The sequence below is a fragment of the Oncorhynchus mykiss genome, chromosome 10 (genome assembly GCF_057628025.1).
Source record: "Oncorhynchus mykiss isolate SJ-2025 chromosome 10, ASM5762802v1, whole genome shotgun sequence".
NCBI lineage: Eukaryota > Metazoa > Chordata > Actinopteri > Salmoniformes > Salmonidae > Oncorhynchus > Oncorhynchus mykiss.
In genome coordinates, this window is record NC_143031.1 from 1,166,110 (window position 1) to 1,182,500 (window position 16,391).

The 16,391-nt window shown below is 55.1% G+C and overlaps 1 protein-coding gene across 3 annotated transcripts in view; it reads left to right on the plus strand.

Moving 5' to 3' along the window:
* The window catches only part of LOC110534815 (phosphatidylinositol transfer protein alpha isoform), an 83,942-nt gene that overhangs the window by 14,291 nt on the left and 53,260 nt on the right, over positions 1-16,391 (plus strand). For all 3 annotated transcript variants that reach the window (XR_016484072.1, XM_090188748.1, XM_090188747.1), the window contains one exon: positions 16,130-16,221. Coding sequence is in view for 2 of the 3 variants with exons in the window: in XM_090188748.1 (XP_090044874.1) it covers positions 16,130-16,221 (92 nt within the window). In the remaining variant the exon portion in view is untranslated. The remainder of the gene's footprint in view (positions 1-16,129; positions 16,222-16,391) is intronic.

The following is a 16,391-nucleotide window of genomic DNA, read 5'->3' on the forward strand; positions in this document are numbered from 1 at the left end:
TTAGAAAGTATTCAGACCCCTTGACTTTTTCCTCATTTTGTTACGTTACAGCCTTATTCTAAAGTGGATAACATTTTATTTATTCCTCAACAATCTACAAACAATACCCCATAATGACATCACAATACCCCATAATGACATCACAATACCCCATAATGACAAAGCAAAAACATGTTTAGATTTCTTTGCTAATTTATATTAAAAAAAATGAAATATCCCATTAAGGTAAATATTCAGACCCTTTATTTACCCTTTAGTAGTCTGTTGAAACACCTTTGGCAGCGATTACAGCCTCCCAAGTCTTCTTGGGTTTGACGCTACAAGCTTGACATACCTGTATTTGGGGAGTTTCTCCCATTCTTCTCAGCAGATCCTCTCAGGCTCTGTCAGTTTGAATGGGGAGCGTTGCTGCACTGCTATTTTCAGGTCTCTCCAGAGATGTTCGATTGGGTTCAAGTCTGGGCTCTGGCAGGGCCACTCAAGGACATTCAGAGTCTTGGCCCGAAGCCACTCCTGCGTTGTCTTGGCTGTGTGTTTAGGGTCATTGTCCTGTTGGAAGGTAAGGTAAACCTTCGCCCCAGCCTGAGGTCCTGAGCGCACTGGAGCAAGTTTTCATCAAGGATCTCCCTGTACTTTGCTCTGTTCATCTTTGCCTTGATCCTGACTCCTGAGTCTCCCAGTCCCTGCCACTGAAAAAACTTCCCCACAGCATGATGCTGCCACCGCCATGATTCACCGTAGTGATGGTGCCAGGTTTCCTCCAGAAGTGATGCTTGGCATCCAGGCCCAAGAGATCAATCAGACCAGATAATCTTGTTTCTCATGGTCAGAGTTGTAGTGGAAATTCAAATCAAAAGGAGAGGAACTGTAGATTATTCAAACAACAATTTTATTATAAGATTTGCAAAAATGGAGCAATCAAATAGCCCAACGAACACAGTTCCGCTTTTATAGAAAGTCCAACCTCTTTGTCTTCAGTTTAGTAGATGTGTGGAAAAAGGGGCGGAACATAGTGAAGAAGGCGTTTGGTTTGTCTGTGCAGATTGAGATAACACGAGGGCTGAACCGTATACCTGCGTTTTGTCACAGTTCACGTGTTCCTTCCTGCAGATAGTAAAACCACTGCATGTGTCACTGCGGTCGCACCCAAACTGATCGTAGCTCTACGAGATAACACACTGGCTCAGCGCTCTGACTACTAGGCTGAGCATAACTAATGTTGTAATTTTCCACAAGAGAGTCCTTTAGGTGCCTTTTGCTGAGGAGTGGCTTATGTTTGGCCACTCTATCATAAAGGCCTGATTGGTGGATGCTGCAGAGATGGTTGTCCTTCTGGAAGGTGCTCCCATCTCCACCGAGGAGCTCTGGAGCTCTGTCAGAGTGACCTTTGGGTTCTTGAACATCTCCTCGACCAAGACCCTTCTCCCCTTATTGCTCAGTTTGGCTGGGCAGCCAGCTCTAGGAAGAGTCTTGGTGGTTTTCCAATCTTATTCCATTTAAGAATAATGGAGGCCATTATGTTCTTGGGGACCTTCAATGCTGCAGAAGGTTTTTGGTAGCCTTCCCCAGGTCTGTGCCTCGACAAAATCCAGTCTCGAAACTCTACAACCTCATGGCTTGTTTTTTTTCTCTGACAAGCACTGTCAACTGTAGGTCCGATTAATTGAATTGTAGAAACATCTCAAGGATGATCAATGGAAACAGGATGCACCTGAGCTCAATTTCAAGTCTCGTTGCAAAGGGTCTGAATACTTATGTAAATAAGGTATTTCTGTTTTTGTTTTTTATGTAAATATATACATATAATTATGAGGTATTGTGTGCAGATTGATAAGGAAAAACATTTATCCATTTTAGAATAAGACTGTAACGTAATAAAATGTGGGAAAAGTTAAGGGGTCTGAATTCTTTCCGAATACACACACACACACACACACACACACACACACACACACAGGTTTCAACACCAGCAACACACTGATTTTTGTTAAGACATCTGTGCTGTTATAAAATATAACTCTGTCTCACATCTTTCTCTCCCTCCGTCTCCCTCCATCTCTCCCTCCGTCTCCCTCCATCTCTCCCTCCGTCTCCCTCTTTCTCTCCCTCCGTCTCCCTCCATCTCTCCCTCCGTCTCCCTCCATCTCTCCCTCCGTCTCCCTCTTTCTCTCCCTCCGTCTCCCTCTTTCTCTCCCTCCGTCTCCTTCTTTCTCTCTCCGTCTCCCTCTTTCTCTCCCTCCGTCTCCTTCTTTCTCCCTCCGTCTCCCTCTTTCTCTCCCTCCGTCTCCCTCTTTCTCTCCCTCCGTCTCCCTCTTTCTCTCCCTCCGTCTCCTCTTTCTCTCCCTCCGTCTCCCTCTTTCTCTCCCTCCTTCTCCCTCTTTCTCTCCCTCCTTCTCCCTCTTTCTCTCCCTCCGTCTCCCTCTTTCTCTCCCTCCGTCTCCTCTTTCTCTCCCTCCGTCTCCCTCTTTCTCTCCCTCCTTCTCCCTCTTTCTCTCCCTCCTTCTCCCTCTTTCTCTCCCTCCGTCTCCCTCTTTCTCTCCCTCAGTCTCCCTCTTTCTCCCTCTTTCTCTCCCTCCGTCTCCCTCTTTCTCTCCCTCAGTCTCCCTCTTTCTCCCTCTTTCTCTCCCTCCGTCTCCCTCTTTCTCTCCCTCCGTCTCCCTCTTTCTCTCCCTCCGTCTCCCTCTTTCTCTCCCTCCGTCTCCCTCTTTCTCTCCCTCCTTCTCCCTCTTTCTCTCTCTCCGTCTCCCTCTTTCTCTCCCTCCGTCTCCCTCTTTCTCTCCCTCCGTCTCCCTCTTTCTCTCCCTCCTTCTCCCTCTTTCTCTCCCTCCGTCTCCCTCTTTCTCTCCCTCCTTCTCCCTCTTTCTCTCTCTCCGTCTCCCTCTTTCTCTCCCTCCGTCTCCCTCTTTCTCTCCCTCCGTCTCCCTCTTTCTCTCCCTCCTTCTCCCTCTTTCTCTCTCTCCGTCTCCCTCTTTCTCTCCCTCCGTCTCCCTCTTTCTCTCCCTCCTTCTCCCTCTTTCTCTCCCTCCGTCTCCCTCTTTCTCTCCCTCTGTCTCCCTCTTTCTCTCTCTCCGTCTCCCTCTTTCTCTCTCTCCGTCTCCCTCTTTCTCTCCCTCCGTCTCCCTCTTTCTCTCCCTCCGTCTCCCTCTTTCTCTCCCTCCGTCTCCCTCTTTCTCTCTCTCCGTCTCCCTCTTTCTCTCTCTCCGTCTCCCTCTTTCTCTCTCTCCGTCTCCCTCTTTCTCTCTCCGTCTCCCTCTTTCTCTCTCTCCGTCTCCCTCTTTCTCTCCCTCCGTCTCCCTCTTTCTCTCCCTCCGTCTCCATCTTTCTCTCCCTCCGTCTCCCTCTTTCTCTCTCTCCGTCTCCCTCTTTCTCTCCCTCCGTCTCCCTCTTTCTCTCCCTCCGTCTCCCTCTTTCTCTCTCTCCGTCTCCCTCTTTCTCTCCCTCCGTCTCCCTCTTTCTCTCTCTCCGTCTCCCTCTTTCTCTCCCTCCGTCTCCCTCTTTCTCTCCCTCCGTCTCCCTCTTTCTCTCCCTCCTTCTCCCTCTTTCTCTCCCTCCGTCTCCCTCTTTCTCTCCCTCCTTCTCCCTCTTTCTCTCTCCGTCTCCCTCTTTCTCTCCCTCCGTCTCCCTCTTTCTCTCCCTCCGTCTCCTCTTTCTCTCCCTCCGTCTCCCTCTTTCTCTCCCTCCTTCTCCCTCTTTCTCTCCCTCAGTCTCCCTCTTTCTCCCTCTTTCTCTCCCTCCGTCTCCCTCTTTCTCTCCCTCAGTCTCTCTCCGTCTCCCTCTTTCTCTCCCTCCGTCTCCCTCTTTCTCTCCCTCCGTCTCCCTCTTTCTCTCTCCGTCTCCCTCTTTCTCTCCCTCCGTCTCCCTCTTTCTCTCCCTCCGTCTCCCTCTTTCTCGCCCTCCGTCTCCCTCTTTCTCTCCCTCCTTCTCCCTCTTTCTCTCCCTCCGTCTCCCTCTTTCTCTCCCTCCGTCTCCCTCTTTCTCTCCCTCCGTCTCCCTCTTTCTCTCCCTCCGTCTCCATCTTTCTCTCCCTCCGTCTCCCTCTTTCTCTCCCTCCGTCTCCCTCTTTCTCCCTCCGTCTCCCTCTTTCTCTCCCTCCGTCTCCCTCTTTCTCTCTCTCCGTCTCCCTCTTTCTCTCCCTCCGTCTCCCTCTTTCTCTCTCCGTCTCCCTCTTTCTCTCCCTCCGTCTCCCTCTTTCTCTCCCTCCGTCTCCCTCTTTCTCTCCCTCCGTCTCCCTCTTTCTCTCCCTCCGTCTCCCTCTTTCTCTCTCTCCGTCTCCCTCTTTCTCTCCCTCCGTCTCCCTCTTTCTCTCCCTCCGTCTCCCTCTTTCTCTCCCTCCTTCTCCCTCTTTCTCTCCCTCCTTCTCCCTCTTTCTCTCCCTCCGTCTCCCTCTTTCTCTCCCTCAGTCTCCCTCTTTCTCCCTCTTTCTCTCCCTCCGTCTCCCTCTTTCTCTCCCTCAGTCTCTCTCCGTCTCCCTCTTTCTCTCCCTCCGTCTCCCTCTTTCTCTCCCTCCGTCTCCGTCTTTCTCTCTCCGTCTCCCTCTTTCTCTCCCTCCGTCTCCCTCTTTCTCTCCCTCCGTCTCCCTCTTTCTCTCCCTCCGTCTCCCTCTTTCTCTCCCTCCTTCTCCCTCTTTCTCTCCCTCCGTCTCCCTCTTTCTCTCCCTCCGTCTCCCTCTTTCTCTCCCTCCGTCTCCCTCTTTCTCTCCCTCCGTCTCCATCTTTCTCTCCCTCCGTCTCCCTCTTTCTCTCCCTCCGTCTCCCTCTTTCTCCCTCCGTCTCCCTCTTTCTCTCCCTCCGTCTCCCTCTTTCTCTCTCTCCGTCTCCCTCTTTCTCTCCCTCCGCCTCCCTCTTTCTCTCTCCGTCTCCCTCTTTCTCTCCCTCCGTCTCCCTCTTTCTCTCCCTCCGTCTCCCTCTTTCTCTCCCTCCGTCTCCCTCTTTCTCTCCCTCCGTCTCCCTCTTTCTCTCTCTCCGTCTCCCTCTTTCTCTCCCTCCGTCTCCCTCTTTCTCTCCCTCCGTCTCCCTCTTTCTCTCCCTCCTTCTCCCTCTTTCTCTCCCTCCGTCTCCCTCTTTCTCTCCCTCCTTCTCCCTCTTTCTCTCTCTCCGTCTCCCTCTTTCTCTCCCTCCGTCTCCCTCTTTCTCTCCCTCCGTCTCCTCTTTCTCTCCCTCCGTCTCCCTCTTTCTCTCCCTCCTTCTCCCTCTTTCTCTCCCTCCTTCTCCCTCTTTCTCTCCCTCCGTCTCCCTCTTTCTCTCCCTCAGTCTCCCTCTTTCTCCCTCTTTCTCTCCCTCCGTCTCCCTCTTTCTCTCCCTCAGTCTCTCTCCGTCTCCCTCTTTCTCTCCCTCCGTCTCCGTCTTTCTCTCTCCGTCTCCCTCTTTCTCTCCCTCCGTCTCCCTCTTTCTCTCCCTCCGTCTCCCTCTTTCTCTCCCTCCGTCTCCCTCTTTCTCTCCCTCCTTCTCCCTCTTTCTCTCCCTCCGTCTCCCTCTTTCTCTCCCTCCGTCTCCCTCTTTCTCTCCCTCCGTCTCCCTCTTTCTCTCCCTCCGTCTCCATCTTTCTCTCCCTCCGTCTCCCTCTTTCTCTCCCTCCGTCTCCCTCTTTCTCCCTCCGTCTCCCTCTTTCTCTCTCTCCGTCTCCCTCTTTCTCTCCCTCCGTCTCCCTCTTTCTCTCCCTCCGTCTCCCTCTTTCTCTCCCTCCTTCTCCCTCTTTCTCTCCCTCCGTCTCCCTCTTTCTCTCCCTCCTTCTCCCTCTTTCTCTCTCTCCGTCTCCCTCTTTCTCTCCCTCCGTCTCCCTCTTTCTCTCCCTCCGTCTCCCTCTTTCTCTCCCTCCTTCTCCCTCTTTCTCTCTCTCCGTCTCCCTCTTTCTCTCCCTCCGTCTCCCTCTTTCTCTCCCTCCTTCTCCCTCTTTCTCTCCCTCCGTCTCCCTCTTTCTCTCCCTCTGTCTCCCTCTTTCTCTCTCTCCGTCTCCCTCTTTCTCTCTCTCCGTCTCCCTCTTTCTCTCCCTCCGTCTCCCTCTTTCTCTCCCTCCGTCTCCCTCTTTCTCTCCCTCCGTCTCCCTCTTTCTCTCTCTCCGTCTCCCTCTTTCTCTCTCTCCGTCTCCCTCTTTCTCTCTCTCCGTCTCCCTCTTTCTCTCTCCGTCTCCCTCTTTCTCTCTCTCCGTCTCCCTCTTTCTCTCCCTCCGTCTCCCTCTTTCTCTCCCTCCGTCTCCATCTTTCTCTCCCTCCGTCTCCCTCTTTCTCTCTCTCCGTCTCCCTCTTTCTCTCCCTCCGTCTCCCTCTTTCTCTCCCTCCGTCTCCCTCTTTCTCTCTCTCCGTCTCCCTCTTTCTCTCCCTCCGTCTCCCTCTTTCTCTCTCTCCGTCTCCCTCTTTCTCTCCCTCCGTCTCCCTCTTTCTCTCCCTCCGTCTCCCTCTTTCTCTCCCTCCTTCTCCCTCTTTCTCTCCCTCCGTCTCCCTCTTTCTCTCCCTCCTTCTCCCTCTTTCTCTCTCCGTCTCCCTCTTTCTCTCCCTCCGTCTCCCTCTTTCTCTCCCTCCGTCTCCTCTTTCTCTCCCTCCGTCTCCCTCTTTCTCTCCCTCCTTCTCCCTCTTTCTCTCCCTCAGTCTCCCTCTTTCTCCCTCTTTCTCTCCCTCCGTCTCCCTCTTTCTCTCCCTCAGTCTCTCTCCGTCTCCCTCTTTCTCTCCCTCCGTCTCCCTCTTTCTCTCCCTCCGTCTCCCTCTTTCTCTCTCCGTCTCCCTCTTTCTCTCCCTCCGTCTCCCTCTTTCTCTCCCTCCGTCTCCCTCTTTCTCGCCCTCCGTCTCCCTCTTTCTCTCCCTCCTTCTCCCTCTTTCTCTCCCTCCGTCTCCCTCTTTCTCTCCCTCCGTCTCCCTCTTTCTCTCCCTCCGTCTCCCTCTTTCTCTCCCTCCGTCTCCATCTTTCTCTCCCTCCGTCTCCCTCTTTCTCTCCCTCCGTCTCCCTCTTTCTCCCTCCGTCTCCCTCTTTCTCTCCCTCCGTCTCCCTCTTTCTCTCTCTCCGTCTCCCTCTTTCTCTCCCTCCGTCTCCCTCTTTCTCTCTCCGTCTCCCTCTTTCTCTCCCTCCGTCTCCCTCTTTCTCTCCCTCCGTCTCCCTCTTTCTCTCCCTCCGTCTCCCTCTTTCTCTCCCTCCGTCTCCCTCTTTCTCTCTCTCCGTCTCCCTCTTTCTCTCCCTCCGTCTCCCTCTTTCTCTCCCTCCGTCTCCCTCTTTCTCTCTCTCCTTCTCCCTCTTTCTCTCCCTCCTTCTCCCTCTTTCTCTCCCTCCGTCTCCCTCTTTCTCTCCCTCAGTCTCCCTCTTTCTCCCTCTTTCTCTCCCTCCGTCTCCCTCTTTCTCTCCCTCAGTCTCTCTCCGTCTCCCTCTTTCTCTCCCTCCGTCTCCCTCTTTCTCTCCCTCCGTCTCCGTCTTTCTCTCTCCGTCTCCCTCTTTCTCTCCCTCCGTCTCCCTCTTTCTCTCCCTCCGTCTCCCTCTTTCTCTCCCTCCGTCTCCCTCTTTCTCTCCCTCCTTCTCCCTCTTTCTCTCCCTCCGTCTCCCTCTTTCTCTCCCTCCGTCTCCCTCTTTCTCTCCCTCCGTCTCCCTCTTTCTCTCCCTCCGTCTCCATCTTTCTCTCCCTCCGTCTCCCTCTTTCTCTCCCTCCGTCTCCCTCTTTCTCCCTCCGTCTCCCTCTTTCTCTCCCTCCGTCTCCCTCTTTCTCTCTCTCCGTCTCCCTCTTTCTCTCCCTCCGCCTCCCTCTTTCTCTCTCCGTCTCCCTCTTTCTCTCCCTCCGTCTCCCTCTTTCTCTCCCTCCGTCTCCCTCTTTCTCTCCCTCCGTCTCCCTCTTTCTCTCCCTCCGTCTCCCTCTTTCTCTCTCTCCGTCTCCCTCTTTCTCTCCCTCCGTCTCCCTCTTTCTCTCCCTCCGTCTCCCTCTTTCTCTCCCTCCTTCTCCCTCTTTCTCTCCCTCCGTCTCCCTCTTTCTCTCCCTCCTTCTCCCTCTTTCTCTCTCTCCGTCTCCCTCTTTCTCTCCCTCCGTCTCCCTCTTTCTCTCCCTCCGTCTCCTCTTTCTCTCCCTCCGTCTCCCTCTTTCTCTCCCTCCTTCTCCCTCTTTCTCTCCCTCCTTCTCCCTCTTTCTCTCCCTCCGTCTCCCTCTTTCTCTCCCTCAGTCTCCCTCTTTCTCCCTCTTTCTCTCCCTCCGTCTCCCTCTTTCTCTCCCTCAGTCTCTCTCCGTCTCCCTCTTTCTCTCCCTCCGTCTCCCTCTTTCTCTCCCTCCGTCTCCGTCTTTCTCTCTCCGTCTCCCTCTTTCTCTCCCTCCGTCTCCCTCTTTCTCTCCCTCCGTCTCCCTCTTTCTCTCCCTCCGTCTCCCTCTTTCTCTCCCTCCTTCTCCCTCTTTCTCTCCCTCCGTCTCCCTCTTTCTCTCCCTCCGTCTCCCTCTTTCTCTCCCTCCGTCTCCCTCTTTCTCTCCCTCCGTCTCCATCTTTCTCTCCCTCCGTCTCCCTCTTTCTCTCCCTCCGTCTCCCTCTTTCTCCCTCCGTCTCCCTCTTTCTCTCCCTCCGTCTCCCTCTTTCTCTCTCTCCGTCTCCCTCTTTCTCTCCCTCCGTCTCCCTCTTTCTCTCTCCGTCTCCCTCTTTCTCTCCCTCCGTCTCCCTCTTTCTCTCTCCGTCTCCCTCTTTCTCTCTCCGTCTCCCTCTTTCTCTCCCTCCGTCTCCCTCTTTCTCTCCCTCAGTCTCCCTCTTTCTCCCTCTTTCTCTCCCTCCGTCTCCCTCTTTCTCTCCCTCAGTCTCTCTCCGTCTCCCTCTTTCTCTCCCTCCGTCTCCCTCTTTCTCTCCCTCCGTCTCCCTCTTTCTCTCTCCGTCTCCCTCTTTCTCTCCCTCCGTCTCCCTCTTTCTCTCCCTCCGTCTCCCTCTTTCTCTCCCTCCGTCTCCCTCTTTCTCTCCCTCCTTCTCCCTCTTTCTCTCCCTCCGTCTCCCTCTTTCTCTCCCTCCGTCTCCCTCTTTCTCTCCCTCCGTCTCCCTCTTTCTCTCCCTCCGTCTCCATCTTTCTCTCCCTCCGTCTCCCTCTTTCTCTCCCTCCGTCTCCCTCTTTCTCCCTCCGTCTCCCTCTTTCTCTCCCTCCGTCTCCCTCTTTCTCTCTCTCCGTCTCCCTCTTTCTCTCCCTCCGTCTCCCTCTTTCTCTCTCCGTCTCCCTCTTTCTCTCCCTCCGTCTCCCTCTTTCTCTCCCTCCGTCTCCCTCTTTCTCTCCCTCCGTCTCCCTCTTTCTCTCCCTCCGTCTCCCTCTTTCTCTCTCTCCGTCTCCCTCTTTCTCTCCCTCCGTCTCCCTCTTTCTCTCCCTCCGTCTCCCTCTTTCTCTCCCTCCTTCTCCCTCTTTCTCTCCCTCCTTCTCCCTCTTTCTCTCCCTCCGTCTCCCTCTTTCTCTCCCTCAGTCTCCCTCTTTCTCCCTCTTTCTCTCCCTCCGTCTCCCTCTTTCTCTCCCTCAGTCTCTCTCCGTCTCCCTCTTTCTCTCCCTCCGTCTCCCTCTTTCTCTCCCTCCGTCTCCGTCTTTCTCTCTCCGTCTCCCTCTTTCTCTCCCTCCGTCTCCCTCTTTCTCTCCCTCCGTCTCCCTCTTTCTCTCCCTCCGTCTCCCTCTTTCTCTCCCTCCTTCTCCCTCTTTCTCTCCCTCCGTCTCCCTCTTTCTCTCCCTCCGTCTCCCTCTTTCTCTCCCTCCGTCTCCCTCTTTCTCTCCCTCCGTCTCCATCTTTCTCTCCCTCCGTCTCCCTCTTTCTCTCCCTCCGTCTCCCTCTTTCTCCCTCCGTCTCCCTCTTTCTCTCCCTCCGTCTCCCTCTTTCTCTCTCTCCGTCTCCCTCTTTCTCTCCCTCTTTCTCTCCCTCAGTCTCTCTCCGTCTCCCTCTTTCTCTCCCTCCGTCTCCCTCTTTCTCTCCCTCCGTCTCCCTCTTTCTCTCCCTCCGTCTCCCTCTTTCTCTCCCTCCGTCTCCCTCTTTCTCTCTCTCCGTCTCCCTCTTTCTCTCCCTCCGTCTCCCTCTTTCTCTCCCTCCTTCTCCCTCTTTCTCTCCCTCCGTCTCCCTCTTTCTCTCCCTCCTTCTCCCTCTTTCTCTCTCTCCGTCTCCCTCTTTCTCTCCCTCCGTCTCCCTCTTTCTCTCCCTCCGTCTCCTCTTTCTCTCCCTCCGTCTCCCTCTTTCTCTCCCTCCTTCTCCCTCTTTCTCTCCCTCCTTCTCCCTCTTTCTCTCCCTCCGTCTCCCTCTTTCTCTCCCTCCGTCTCCCTCTTTCTCTCCCTCCGTCTCCCTCTTTCTCTCTCTCCGTCTCCCTCTTTCTCTCCCTCCGTCTCCCTCTTTCTCTCCCTCCGTCTCCCTCTTTCTCTCCCTCCTTCTCCCTCTTTCTCTCCCTCCGTCTCCCTCTTTCTCTCCCTCCTTCTCCCTCTTTCTCTCTCTCCGTCTCCCTCTTTCTCTCCCTCCGTCTCCCTCTTTCTCTCCCTCCGTCTCCTCTTTCTCTCCCTCCGTCTCCCTCTTTCTCTCCCTCCTTCTCCCTCTTTCTCTCCCTCCTTCTCCCTCTTTCTCTCCCTCCGTCTCCCTCTTTCTCTCCCTCAGTCTCCCTCTTTCTCCCTCTTTCTCTCCCTCCGTCTCCCTCTTTCTCTCCCTCAGTCTCTCTCCGTCTCCCTCTTTCTCTCCCTCCGTCTCCCTCTTTCTCTCCCTCCGTCTCCGTCTTTCTCTCTCCGTCTCCCTCTTTCTCTCCCTCCGTCTCCCTCTTTCTCTCCCTCCGTCTCCCTCTTTCTCTCCCTCCGTCTCCCTCTTTCTCTCCCTCCTTCTCCCTCTTTCTCTCCCTCCGTCTCCCTCTTTCTCTCCCTCCGTCTCCCTCTTTCTCTCCCTCCGTCTCCCTCTTTCTCTCCCTCCGTCTCCATCTTTCTCTCCCTCCGTCTCCCTCTTTCTCTCCCTCCGTCTCCCTCTTTCTCCCTCCGTCTCCCTCTTTCTCTCCCTCCGTCTCCCTCTTTCTCTCTCTCCGTCTCCCTCTTTCTCTCCCTCCGTCTCCCTCTTTCTCTCTCCGTCTCCCTCTTTCTCTCCCTCCGTCTCCCTCTTTCTCTCCCTCCGTCTCCCTCTTTCTCTCCCTCCGTCTCCCTCTTTCTCTCCCTCCTTCTCCCTCTTTCTCTCCCTCCGTCTCCCTCTTTCTCTCCCTCTGTCTCCCTCTTTCTCTCTCTCCGTCTCCCTCTTTCTCTCTCTCCGTCTCCCTCTTTCTCTCCCTCCGTCTCCCTCTTTCTCTCCCTCAGTCTCCCTCTTTCTCCCTCTTTCTCTCCCTCCGTCTCCCTCTTTCTCTCCCTCAGTCTCTCTCCGTCTCCCTCTTTCTCTCCCTCCGTCTCCCTCTTTCTCTCCCTCCGTCTCCGTCTTTCTCTCTCCGTCTCCCTCTTTCTCTCCCTCCGTCTCCCTCTTTCTCTCCCTCCGTCTCCCTCTTTCTCTCCCTCCGTCTCCCTCTTTCTCTCCCTCCTTCTCCCTCTTTCTCTCCCTCCGTCTCCCTCTTTCTCTCCCTCCGTCTCCCTCTTTCTCTCCCTCCGTCTCCCTCTTTCTCTCCCTCCGTCTCCATCTTTCTCTCCCTCCGTCTCCCTCTTTCTCTCCCTCCGTCTCCCTCTTTCTCCCTCCGTCTCCCTCTTTCTCTCCCTCCGTCTCCCTCTTTCTCTCTCTCCGTCTCCCTCTTTCTCTCCCTCCGTCTCCCTCTTTCTCTCCCTCCGTCTCCCTCTTTCTCTCCCTCCGTCTCCCTCTTTCTCTCCCTCCGTCTCCCTCTTTCTCTCCCTCCTTCTCCCTCTTTCTCTCCCTCCGTCTCCCTCTTTCTCTCCCTCTGTCTCCCTCTTTCTCTCTCTCCGTCTCCCTCTTTCTCTCTCTCCGTCTCCCTCTTTCTCTCCCTCCGTCTCCCTCTTTCTCTCCCTCCGTCTCCCTCTTTCTCTCCCTCCGTCTCCCTCTTTCTCTCTCTCCGTCTCCCTCTTTCTCTCTCTCCGTCTCCCTCTTTCTCTCCCTCCGTCTCCCTCTTTCTCTCTCCGTCTCCCTCTTTCTCTCTCCGTCTCCCTCTTTCTCTCCCTCCGTCTCCCTCTTTCTCTCCCTCCTTCTCCATCTTTCTCTCCCTCCGTCTCCCTCTTTCTCTCTCTCCGTCTCCCTCTTTCTCTCCCTCCGTCTCCCTCTTTCTCTCCCTCCGTCTCCCTCTTTCTCTCTCTCCGTCTCCCTCTTTCTCTCCCTCCGTCTCCCTCTTTCTCTCTCTCCGTCTCCCTCTTTCTCTCCCTCCGTCTCCCTCTTTCTCTCCCTCCGTCTCCCTCTTTCTCTCCCTCCTTCTCCCTCTTTCTCTCCCTCCGTCTCCCTCTTTCTCTCCCTCCTTCTCCCTCTTTCTCTCTCTCCGTCTCCCTCTTTCTCTCCCTCCGTCTCCCTCTTTCTCTCCCTCCGTCTCCTCTTTCTCTCCCTCCGTCTCCCTCTTTCTCTCCCTCCTTCTCCCTCTTTCTCTCCCTCCTTCTCCCTCTTTCTCTCCCTCCGTCTCCCTCTTTCTCTCCCTCAGTCTCCCTCTTTCTCCCTCTTTCTCTCCCTCCGTCTCCCTCTTTCTCTCCCTCAGTCTCTCTCCGTCTCCCTCTTTCTCTCCCTCCGTCTCCCTCTTTCTCTCCCTCCGTCTCCGTCTTTCTCTCTCCGTCTCCCTCTTTCTCTCCCTCCGTCTCCCTCTTTCTCTCCCTCCGTCTCCCTCTTTCTCTCCCTCCGTCTCCCTCTTTCTCTCCCTCCTTCTCCCTCTTTCTCTCCCTCCGTCTCCCTCTTTCTCTCCCTCCGTCTCCCTCTTTCTCTCCCTCCGTCTCCCTCTTTCTCTCCCTCCGTCTCCATCTTTCTCTCCCTCCGTCTCCCTCTTTCTCTCCCTCCGTCTCCCTCTTTCTCTCTCTCCGTCTCCCTCTTTCTCTCCCTCCGTCTCCCTCTTTCTCTCTCCGTCTCCCTCTTTCTCTCCCTCCGTCTCCCTCTTTCTCTCCCTCCGTCTCCATCTTTCTCTCCCTCCGTCTCCCTCTTTCTCTCCCTCCGTCTCCCTCTTTCTCTCCCTCCGTCTCCCTCTTTCTCTTCCTCCGTCTCCCTCTTTCTCTCCCTCCGTCTCCCTCTTTCTCTCCCTCCGTCTCCCTCTTTCTCTTCCTCCGTCTCCCTCTTTCTCTCCCTCAGTCTCCCTCTTTCTCTCTCGCCGTCTCCCTCTTTCTCTCTCTCCGTCTCCCTCTTTCTCTTCCTCCGTCTCCCTCTTTCTCTCCCTCCGTCTCCCTCTTTCTCTCCCTCCGTCTCCCTCTTTCTCTCCCTCCGTCTCCCTCTTTCTCTCCCTCCGTCTCCCTCTTTCTCTTCCTCCGTCTCCCTCTTTCTCTCCCTCCGTCTCCCTCTTTCTCTCCCTCCGTCTCCCTCTTTCTCTCTCTCCGTCTCCCTCTTTCTCTCCCTCCGTCTCCCTCTTTCTCTCCCTCCGTCTCCCTCTTTCTCTCCCTCCGTCTCCCTCTTTCTCTCTCTCCGTCTCCCTCTTTCTCTCCCTCCGTCTCCCTCTTTCTCTCCCTCCGTCTCCCTCTTTCTCTCTCCGTCTCCCTCTTTCTCTCCCTCCGTCTCCCTCTTTCTCTCTCCGTCTCCCTCTTTCTCTCCCTCCGTCTCCCTCTTTCTCTTCCTCCGTCTCCCTCTTTCTCTCCCTCCGTCTCCCTCTTTCTCTTCCTCCGTCTCCCTCTTTCTCTCCCTCCGTCTCCCTCTTTCTCTCCCTCCGTCTCCCTCTTTCTCTCCCTCCGTCTCCCTCTTTCTCTTCCTCCGTCTCCCTCTTTCTCTCCCTCCGTCTCCCTCTTTCTCTCTCTCCGTCTCCCTCTTTCTCCGTCTCCCTCTTTCTCTCCCTCCGTCTCCCTCTTTCTCTCCCTCCGTCTCCATCTTTCTCTCCCTCTGTCTCCCTCTTTCTCTCCCTCCGTCTCCCTCTCTGTTCCTCCGTCTCCCTCTTTCTCTCCCTCCGTCTCCCTCTCTCTCTCTCTCCGTCTCCCTCTTTCTCTCCCTCCGTCTCCCTCCATCTCTCCCTCCGTCTCCCTCTTTCTCTCCCTCCGTCTCCCTCTTTCTCTCCCTCCGTCTCCCTCTTTCTCTCCCTCCGTCTCCCTCTTTCTCTTCCTCCGTCTCCCTCTTTCTCTCCCTCCGTCTCCCTCTTTCTCTCTCTCCGTCTCCCTCTTTCTCTCTCTCCGTCTCCCTCTTTCTCTCTCTCCGTCTCCCTCTTTCTCTCCCTCCGTCTCCCTCTTTCTCTCCCTCCGTCTCCTCTTTCTCTCTCTCCGTCTCCCTCTTTCTCTCTCTCCGTCTCCCTCTTTCTCTCCCTCCGTCTCCCTCTTTCTCTCCCTCCGTCTCCATCTTTCTCTCCCTCTGTCTCCCTCTTTCTCTCCCTCCGTCTCCCTCCGTCTCCCTCTTTCTCTCCCTCCGTCTCCCTCTTTCTCTCCCTCCGTCTCCCTCTTTCTCTCCCTCCGTCTCCCTCCGTCTCCATCTTTCTCTCCCTCCGTCTCCCTCTCTGTTCCTCCGTCTCCCACTTTCTCTCCCTCCGTCTCCCTCTCTCTCTCTCTCCGTCTCCCTCTTTCTCTCCCTCCGTCTCCCTCCATCTCTCCCTCCGTCTCCCTCCATCTCTCCCTCCGTCTCCATCTTTCTCTCCCTCCGTCTCCCTCTTTCTCTCCCTCCGTCTCCCTCCATCTCTCCCTCCGTCTCCCTCTTTCTCTCCCTCCGTCTCCCTCTTTCTCTCTCTCCGTCTCCCTCTTTCTCTCCCTCCGTCTCCCTCTTTCTCTTCCTCCGTCTCCCTCTTTCTCTCCCTCCGTCTCCCTCTTTCTCTCCCTCCGTCTCCCTCTTTCTCTCCCTCCGTCTCCCTCTTTCTCTTCCTCCGTCTCCCTCTTTCTCTCCCTCCGTCTCCCTCTTTCTCTCGCTCCGTCTCCCTCTTTCTCTCGCTCCGTCTCCCTCTTTCTCTCTCTCCGTCTCCCTCTTTCTCTCCCTCCGTCTCCCTCTTTCTCTCCCTCCGTCTCCATCTTTCTCTCCCTCTGTCTCCCTCTTTCTCTCCCTCCGTCTCCCTCTCTGTTCCTCCGTCTCCCTCTTTCTCTCCCTCCGTCTCCCTCTTTCTCTCTCTCCGTCTCCCTCTTTCTCTCCCTCCGTCTCCCTCCATCTCTCCCTCCGTCTCCATCTTTCTCTCCCTCCGTCTCCCTCTTTCTCTCTCTCCGTCTCCCTCTTTCTCTCCCTCCGTCTCCCTCTTTCTCTCCCTCCGTCTCCCTCTTTCTCTCTCTCCGTCTCCCTCTTTCTCTCCCTCCGTCTCCCTCTTTCTCTCCCTCCGTCTCCCTCTTTCTCTCTCCGTCTCCCTCTTTCTCTCTCTCCGTCTCCCTCTTTCTCTCCCTCCGTCTCCCTCTTTCTCTCCCTCCGTCTCCCTCTTTCTTTCCCTCCGTCTCCCTCTTTCTCTCTCTCTGTCTCCCTCTTTCTCTCCCTCCGTCTCCCTCTTTCTCTCTCTCCGTCTCCCTCTTTCTCTCCCTCCGTCTCCCTCTTTCTCTCTCTCCGTCTCCCTCTTTCTCTCCCTCCGTCTCCCTCTTTCTCTCCCTCCGTCTCCCTCTTTCTCTCTCCGTCTCCCTCTTTCTCTCTCTCCGTCTCCCTCTTTCTCTCCCTCCGTCTCCCTCTTTCTCTCCCTCCGTCTCCATCTTTCTCTCCCTCCGTCTCCCTCTTTCTCCCTCCGTCTCCATCTTTCTCTCCCTCCGTCTCCCTCTTTCTCTCTCTCCGTCTCCCTCTTTCTCTCCCTCCGTCTCCCTCTTTCTCTCTCTCCGTCTCCCTCTTTCTCTCCCTCCTTCTCCCTCTTTCTCTCCCTCCGTCTCCCTCTTTCTCTCCCTCCTTCTCCCTCTTTCTCTCCCTCCGTCTCCCTCTTTCTCTCCCTCCTTCTCCCTCTTTCTCTCCCTCTGTCTCCCTCTTTCTCTCTCTCTTTCTCCCTCTTTCTCTCTCTCCGTCTCCCTCTTTCTCTCTCTCCGTCTCCCTCTTTCTCTCCCTCAGTCTCCCTCTTTCTCTCCATCTCCCTCTTTCTCTTCCTTCTTTTCATAAATATGGGTTGTATTTACAATGGTGTTTGTTCTTCACTGGTTGCCCTTTTCTTGTGGCAACAGGTCACATGTTGCTGCTGTGATGTCACACTGTGTTATTTCACCCAGTAGATATTCCCTCTCTCTCCCTCCTACAGTAAAGTTCCATCGTTCGTCAGAATGCTAGCTCCAGCATCGGCCCTTAACATCCATGAGAAGGCCTGGAACGCATACCCCTACTGTCGCACAGGTATCACACACACACACGCATTGACAGGTTCACACGCATGCAGGCACACAGACACATGACATTTCATGCAATGATGGAGGTTTTGAAATGAGTTGATTACATTACAGGATCTAACATTAATATGACCTAAATATTTAATTTCATTAATATGACCTATATATTTAATTACA